This window comes from Aplidium turbinatum, chromosome 2 (genome assembly GCF_918807975.1).
Source record: "Aplidium turbinatum chromosome 2, kaAplTurb1.1, whole genome shotgun sequence".
NCBI lineage: Eukaryota > Metazoa > Chordata > Ascidiacea > Aplousobranchia > Polyclinidae > Aplidium > Aplidium turbinatum.
The window spans coordinates 37423156-37432157 of record NC_137473.1 but is presented as its reverse complement, the minus strand read 5'-3'; the positions used below and the strand labels follow the sequence as shown (position 1 = coordinate 37432157).

The window sequence follows — 9002 nt, the reverse complement described above, 5'->3', positions numbered from 1 at the left end:
ATGTAAAACAACTTTTTTAGACTTTTCTCAAAACTGCTTGTAAATAAACCTACTTTTCGCTGAGAAAGCAGCACCATAACGATGATTTATTGAAGCCAAACTATTTCTGATAGATAACAGAAGCTTTAGGGAGTTCACCGAAGCAATATCAGCTGTATGCGACCATAAACGCTGTTCCGACGTTAAGCAACAAAAAGTTGCGTCTCTTGCCGGTACTGTGGCACGCAAACACGCAGCGTCCATCAACTCAACGCTTGCCATAGCAAACTGGTTAATAATGCATTATTACGCAACAACAGTCTTCTATACAGCAGTAGCATTGTGCAATTTTAATTTAGCCTACTTATCATGAGACAAATAAATGGATGTAAACGGAAAGTTAATGTTGCAAGCTAAGCGTAAATCTACAAATAAAGATGACTGTCCTAAGAAGAAATCTCGCAAGTACAAGGACAGCTATTTAGATTTTGGATTCACCTTTGTCTTGCAGGATGATGAGGAAAGACCTCAATGTGTTGTATGTAGCAAAGTATTGGCCAGTGAGAGCATGTTACCTAATAAGCTTAAACGTCATTTAACAACATCACATCCGCAATTCGTAAACAAGCCTACACTGTTAAAAAATTTCGTAATTTTACTGTCAAAAGAGCAGTAGAATATTACTATCTTGTTACAGTACTTGAAATTACTGGCCATTTTGTGGTATATTTACAAGACAAAGACGTTTTTTTACTCTAAATATAGTAGAATCACTGATTGAGCAGTTTTAAATTTTACTTCTTTTCGTAGTAGATGATTTCACTTCTTTTTTGGAAGTGAATTTACTGGTCTGTGAAGGTGTTTTGCAATTTTACTGACAAAAATAGTAAAATTTCACTGACTTTTTATAGTTTTTTTTTAACTTGCATTGGCAGTAATTGTACTATAGGTACGGTAGGCTACATGGGCAGTAACATTTTATTAACTCCGTTATTTTAGTCCGATTAGGCTACTATACTCCTGTGCAGCAATATATTTAGCACTTCTACGAAACGTCAACCTTTTTTCCGGTCAACATATTTACGGTCACACCAGCACATTCTCGAAACAGTGGGATGCTACGTTATGTCATGCCTTTCTGTTTTGATATCTGATATAGGCTACCTTGGCCAACAATATAGAGTTCGTGGGTTAATTGAAACAATCATGACTGGAAGGAAAGTTTGCTAGAGATCCGAACTCACGGGCATCCAACAAAAATGTTTTAATTGTTTGTAATATTGGTTCCTTAAAAATGCACTGAAAGTACTAGAGAGTCGAACCGAACCCGAGTTTTATAGTCAAACGGTTCGACTCTCTGACTAAAACCCGAGAATTATTATCACTTATCAGTCGTCAGCCAATGGGCTGGCGAATGTTATCCTGGTCCACGCTCAATTTCCCGCCTTCCCGCTCAGAATTTGCAGAGTCTGATTAGCGTTGCCAGATTGGGAAATAGGATAACAAATTTAAAAAAACTCTGGTGAAATTCAATTTTAGAGGCCTTTGATGCCAAATTTTTTGACTTTGGGACCAGAAAACCTTTTGGTGAAATCTAGTGAAATTTTCCCCCAATCTATTTTTTTCAAGAAAGTTTTTTTAAACTTTTAAGCGAAAAATCCCCGCTCGTATAGAAAACGTTTTGCAAGAGGTTTGCGCATGCGTGACGGCAGTGTCTTATGTCTTAAAAACTATTTGTATTTTTAGGCGAAATTGTTTTATTTAGGGTGTTTTATATATCTGGTGAAGTTGTATGCAATCTGGTGAAATTTTATTTACTTTTTGGTGCTAAGCATCTGGCAACACTGAGTCTGACAACTGAGCATGTGCAAAGATGCAATCATCAAGCATGGTTGCAGGAATAGTGCAGTAACTTAGTTACAGCTGGTTTTGTTGCAGTCATAAGTTTCAGATAGACAGAGGAAGCGTGTCAATAGCAAAAGTAGCATCGTTAAACCTGTATCACTGAACAGGTAACAAGTTTAATCCTACAAATGGTATCTTTGCTGATTTTTTTTATGTTTACCATGGACAAATGAGAACAATAGCGTACCATTGAAATTAATTTATTTCGATGCTTTTAGTAAGTTAACTGCATTAAACTGCTACGAAATTACATAGTTAAGCAATATGCACTGAACAACAATGACTTAGATTAGGCAGGTCGGTCTGTCAGTCAATGCAGTGAGGCTCTGCCCCTCCCTACAATTTTCTAACCACTGCACCCCTGAGTCAATGTGAAGAACTACCTAACACATCTTCCCGGTATACCAGTATTGTAGCCTACTGAACACACAATGTTGAAGTAGTCGAGCTCTGTTGTAGTAGCTTCTAGCATTCGGACTCTGGATTGGAAGATCCAGTGTTGGAATCGTACTATAAAAAGATTAGGCAGTGGCTATTTGACCGGCGCCGGTCTTTGAATCTGAAACACTATTTGACCAGTCATGACATCACTATACAGGCACCTTTTTCTCTTTCAAAGCAAAAGACGAGAAGCGCGTATATAAGTTCTAAATTCGACAAGTTTATTCAACTCGATACGTGGTGCGTGCGATACCGAACTTCGCCGGCTTCTATTCTAGAGGGAATGAGTTTGATACTACCCGGAAGCGTTCTTTTTTCTGTAACTAAATTTTGACCCGAAGTGCATTTTTGTAGTCAATTTTTAATTTCAGTTGCCTACAGCCCAATTTCTTATGTCTTCAAATGTGAGTAATAAAGTTAGAGTTTTTTTAATTTGCTGGAATTTGAGAATTTCTCTGGGTAATTTTCCGTTTGTGGCCGTGCTAACTACTGATATATAGCCTACTACATAATTTTTCATTCAGGCACGTTTTAAACCTTTCAAAGTTTTGCCACCTTTTCCCGTTCATTAACGTGCTGGTAGGTCTATATCGATTTTTGTAGTTAGTATCTTTTTCGTCCCGGACGCGTTAATGACAAAAATAAAATGATTGATTGATGTGACCGTGTGTGCCGAACGAAGCATTACACTTTTGCTTTCAACAAGTTAGATATATATATACAATGCTTCTTTTAAAAAAAATGGTAATAGTATGTAAATGTAATGCAACTCAAATTAAAAATTGACTACAAAATGCACTTTGGGTCAAAATTTAGTTAAAAAAAAAAGAATGCTTCCGGGTAGTATCGAACTCATTCCCTCTAGAATAGGAGTCGGCGAAGTATCGCACGCGCCGGCGCATCAAGTTGAATAAAATTGTCGAATTTAGAACTTATATATGCGCTTTTCGTCTTTTGCTTTGTAAGAGAAAAAGAAAAAGGTGCCTGTATAGTGATGTCATGACCGGTCAAATAGTGTTTCAGATTCAAAGACCGGCGCCGGTCAAATAGCCACTGCCAAAAGATTACTAGGCATGGCTGCTGCAACTGTCTTCAAAATGAGAAAATATTAGGTAGCCTACACAGTTTTAAAAAAACAAGCTGTGACCCTAGCTAGAGAGTATATCTGCCATATCTGGTGCTACGCCTTGCCCATGAGTAGCCAGGGAGTAACGACATTTGAGATGCAACTCCATTTTACCTCAGAGTGAAACCTCTGCCGTCAGTTGCAGTTTATAGGCCTAGTCAATGCCCAGGACTGTTAAAAAGTGAGAACTAAATAATTGAGTGGTTTATCCAGCTGTGGTGATAAAACTTGTGGTAGGCTGATCTTTCGTGTGTGACCAGCGTGAATAATTTGAGCAGCAGGTCCAGGGTGGTAAACGATAGACCCTCAGCCCTGGCCAAAGATCAAGAAGGAAAAATCCCCATTAGGCTACAGGAAGAGGACCAGTACTTATTACCGGTATTATTCGTGACAACGTCTCATAATACATGTTTTAAACCAATTTAGGTTTTTTCATGCTTTCCTGAGCATGTGTTGTATTTCATTTCATTGAATGACTTGATACTTGGATATTATCCTTGTGCATTTATGATGTGCCGGGAGACAACTGGCGGCTGGGAGACAACTTTCCCATCTCAGTGGGATTAGTGGAACTGATTACAACATATTTTAAAGAAGATTGCTCAGCGATTTATCAATGCTTTGAGGTAACGTACATCTATTATTATTTACTTGCAAACACAGATTTTTTAATACCCAACCTTCTCATTCCCGGAAGAACATCCGACACATACTTTGCAAATTTATATATAGCTTATATATAACTTGTGTGATATGAACACCATGCTACTACTGCTAATAAATGCTATTTCATTGCCTTCTTAGCGATAAGAGTGCGGCTATATGAGTGTTTGACAATGTTTGTATTATTTTCAATATCTTAAAAATGTTGAATTCAATTTGTAGGATTCAGCTATCTCCCAGTTTGAAGAAACTCGTGTACCAGCATCCAATAATTGTGTGTTTTGGTAAGTTGTGAATGAGCGTTTGTACAATTTTGACTGATGTACAAGTGAACTTTTGAATTGCTCACCTAAATATGAAGTTGGTAAATGTAAATATGCACTAATTTCAGTCTTCGTAGTTTCATTTGTGCCTCATTGCATCTGCAGAACCCACTCTTGCCAGTGCAGTGAAGTTTCTCGTATTCATCGAAGGCAACCTTGCAGTGGAAACCAAGTCGTTTTTTTGTAGCGCTGGCTTACTTCTTCTGCTCATATTACGTCTGTGCAATGTCATATCCAGATAGTGCAGCTGCAAGTCTGGAGTTTATACAGAGGTATGTAAACCTGTAATGTGTTTAATTGTTTATGTATGAGCTAAGGAATAACAATAATGGAACTCCCTCCTTCACAAAGTCATTCATACCAGTGACAAGCTGGTCTGGAGTGGGATTCAAATCCACCAAGTTCTTGTCAGTGCTCTCTACTGCAGCTAGTAAGAACTGCACCCATTACCGGAGGGATTGCGTCTTAGACCACTCAGCCATCCAGACTGATTATTAGAGGTGTTAAACTGTTAATACTAGTTATGTACGCAAGTTCCAAGCCACAACTCCAGAGGATGGCGATTATTCTAAGGTTTGTGGAAGTGACAACGCATTCTGATCAATTTGAAGGTTTCACTACACGATGGTATTGTGGTGTAGTTACAAACATTGCTAAATATCACGGTCAAATTTGAAAAGATCCACTGATATAACTTGTGTTGTTTCCTCAGATACTTTGCTCGCATTGGGGCCATCCGTCATGACAAGAAAAAGTGGGATGTGCACCCTAAAGTACTCCGACTGTGCAACGAGGTCATGCTTCGGCAGGGATGTTTGTTATGAAGATTGAAGCAAGTCAAGAAATCCACTGTTCAGTCGCTGCTGCTTCATGCTTCGCCGAAATATAGCCTCGGCTGAACTCTGCAGTTAAAAAAGCGAATTCACGTGTTCGTGAAACATCAAACAAATAGCTGTACTTGTAACATCTTGAGAAATATATTGTGAAACATTGTCGCCAGTGAGGTCTGCTGTACACAATAAATTTATATCTGCAAATGCACGTGTGTAATATTTACTTCTAGAGAAAGTCATTTTACTCTCATAATGCCGTTTGTCACAAAAACTATTCGGGAAGTTATTTTGCTGCCTGTCCAGAGCAGTAATTTTACTGATCAGAAACATTTAAAAATGACTATCCGGAGCAGTAATTCTACTGATCAGAAACATTTAAAAAATGACTATCCAGACCAGTAATTTTACTGATCAGAAACATTTAAAAAATGACTATCCAGAGCAGTAATTTTACTGATCAGAAACATTTAAAAAATGACTATCCAGATCAGTATTTTTACTGATCAGAAACATTAAAAATATGACTGTCAACGGAAGTAAAAATACTTCCATTACAGTAAATAAAATTACTACTTAGGAAGTTATTTTGCTGCCTGTCCAAAGGACAGTAAAATTTTTTAACAGTGTAGACAGTTTTTTGATCGAAAGTTAAATGATGTAAAGAGGCAAGTGTCCGCTATTTCAAAATTTACGCAGCTTCCATCAAAGGCTTTATTAGCATCCTATCAAGTTGCGCACAAAATTGCTAAGTGTAAAAAGCCGCATACCATTGCTGAGGAACTAATACTGCCTGCTGCAATCGATCTTGCAAATACGATGATAGGAGAAGGAGCTGCAGAAAAGTTAAAGTTGGTACCCCTATCTAATGATACCATGTGTCGCCGGATTGATGACATGGCGGAAGACATTCACGATCAACTGATTGAACAAATGAAGCTGAAAGAATTTGGTCTGCAATCAGATGAGGCAACTGATAGCAGTCGAGATGCACACTTAATTTGTTATGTTCGATTTGTCGACTTCTCCAAAAGAAACTTAGTAGAAGAGCTGCTATTTTGCAAACCTATTGAACTTGGATGCCGAGGAATTGATCTCTTCAATATAATCGACAATTATATTTCAGCAAACGACTTAGACTGGGAAAAGTGTATCAGTATATGCACAGATGGTGCCAAAGCTATGTCTGGCAGCTGTTGTGGTCTGCGAAGTTTAATACAAGAACGTGCACCCATGGCAAAGTGGACCCATTGCATGATTCACCGCGAGGCGTTAGTTGCTCGAGAACTGAGTCCTGAACTTGGCGACACAGTTTCAGTTGTCACCAAAGTTATTAATTTCATTAAAACACGCCCACTGAAGTCAAGAGTTTTCGAAAAACTGTGTGGAGAAATGAATGCAGAGCATCGGAGTTTGCTCTATTATTGTTCATCCAGGTGGCTTTCGCTTGGAAAATCCTTTGAACGCTTCTACGAATTGGTAGATGAACTTCAGGCTTTTTTGCAGCAAGAAAATAATCCACTTGCAGATTGTTTAGCTCAGAGCGATTTTTTATTGAAATTGGCTTACCTATGTGATATCTTCGCCAAACTGAATAAACTGAACATTTCTATGCAAGGGCCGGATAAAAATATGCTTGACGTTTCAGATAAAATTGCAGCATTCGTTAAAAAGCTGCTATTGTGGAAGGAGGATATAGCAAACCTGTCTGAAAGCTCTCAATACTTTACTTTTTTGTCTATTTTGCTTGAAAAGAAAAATATGACGCTGCCTTCAAATTTGCGAAGCATATTTGAGCAACATTTGTCTAAGCTCGAGTCGAAATTTGCAAAATACTTCCCAGGAAATTCATCAAACTACGAATGGATTCGTGATCCTTTCGTCCAACCTACTCCATCGTCTTTTACTGCACAAGAAAAAGAAGCCTACATTGACCTTTCCTGTGACAATTCCCTGAAAAGGATGTTTAATTCAGGAAATCTGGCAAATTTTTGGATTTCAATGATTGACGATTATCCAGCTTTGGCGAAGAAAGCACTACGAATTATTATCCCATTTGCTACGTCGTATTTATGTGAAGCAGGATTTTCTGCCTTGGCGGTGATAAAAAGCAAATATCGATCACGAATAAACACGGAAAGAGAAATGCGGGTGGCAATTTCAAAAATTCTCCCTAGATTCAATGAACTTTGTAAAAACAAACAAGCCCACACCTCACATTAAAATTAAATAATATCCATTGCTTTTTGTTGTTGTATGAATAAACACAACTTTATTAGTAAGTTTCCTCATTAAGTTTTATTTGCTGGTGCGTCGCAAGTCCAGAAAACTTTTCCAAAGGCGTCGCAACAAAAAAAAGTTTGAGAACCACTGCGCTAACCAATTGAGCTATCGGGGCAGATAAGTTTAGAATAGTTTTTTTTTTATGAAATGTTATAGGTGCAGCATGACGTTTAGATGCACATCGCTGACTCGTTCAATCCACGACTCAGAGTTGGGCACTTCGTCTTATCAATCCACCAGTAATTCGTTGTAAGTTATTTTTATCTGACCGTAAGTTTTGATTTGTGATGTAAAAATTTTGAGACAGGGTTAACCATTTGTTATTTTTAAAAGAGTGGCTAATAAATTGACAACCAGTAGCCTAGGTTTTTCTCTTGAAGCGGTTATACATTTCACACCATGATTAAACGTTTTACTAGGCTGAGTAGGCCTGTAGATGCAAGTGCAAAGATCATCATCATCATCAATTTCGGGCGTGCTCAGACACCATATACAGGCCCGGATTTAGGGGGGGGGGCAGAGGGGGCAGTTGCCCCGGGCCCCCCGACTTTTGAAGGGCCCCCCTATGTGGAAAAAAATGTGATTTTGTGTTATTTTTTCCCTTTTGGCCTTTAAAGTTTCTGCAAAATGCTGTGCAGTACTGGACTGATGCTACTGTAGACGTAGAGATGGTTTTTCGCGCCGTAGGCTTAAAAATTTTTTTTGCACGGGGGCCCCCCGATCTAAAAGTGCCCCGGGCCCCCCATCAGCTAAATCCGGCCCTGACCATATAGGCTAGTTTTTTCAAACATCTCTGTCATTCATCATCGAGTTCGTCAGTTCGTGGTAATTTTGCACTCCAGTGTCCTGTTTTAAGTGATGGAGAGACGAGACATGTATTTGTTTTCCGATCTTATTGAGGTTTTTATAGACGAAGAAATTTCACTCTGAAGGCTAGGCCAAAAATTAGTCAACCGAAAATAACAAATTTGTAAAGATTTTAAAAAACGCAAGAAAAAAAAGCCTTAATAAGTAGTTCAAGTAACCATAAAGTAAACGTTGGGTAAGCAAAAAAAATAACGTTGTCTTGATTTCCGCGAGTGTTCAACCAACTTTTGGAACACCCGTTTTTACTTGGATTAGATAATAAAGAAAATGACTCGATCGTCTTGCAGCGGAATATTTTATGTTGTAAAACAACCGCTGTAGCTGTAGCTGTAGAATGCAGATCCATTAAAATTATACAGGTCAAAAATATTTAACTACGCCATTTTTTTTCCGAAATCGAATTCAAAGGTGAATTAGATCAGCAAATTAGATATTGTTAAATTCTGGAACTCGAAAAATCAATCTGCAAGTTAAAAATACATTAGCAAAAATATGCTTAAACTTTGCTGTTTGATTTGTGTAGGCTATAGTTTTTTGTAAGTTATAATATGCTCACCGCACGTTTATTCTTAAATGCTCGCGTTT

The 9002-nt window shown here is 38.1% G+C and overlaps 1 protein-coding gene across 1 annotated transcript; it reads left to right on the top strand.

The window, feature by feature from the left end:
* Positions 1-277: 277 nt before the first annotated feature.
* Positions 278-7490, top strand: LOC145764265 (zinc finger BED domain-containing protein 5-like). Its single transcript, XM_082575888.1, has 2 exons — positions 278-615; positions 5904-7490. The coding sequence occupies exon 2, from the start codon at positions 6087-6089 to the stop codon at positions 7488-7490; it is 1404 nt and encodes a 467-aa protein (XP_082432014.1). The 5' UTR covers positions 278-615; positions 5904-6086.
* The last annotated feature ends 1512 nt before the right edge of the window (positions 7491-9002 follow it).

Coding starts and splice junctions, on each gene's coding strand:
- LOC145764265 (XM_082575888.1), top strand. CDS start 6,087: ATGATAGGAGAAGGAGCTGCAGAAAAGTTAAAGTTGGTACCCCTATCT.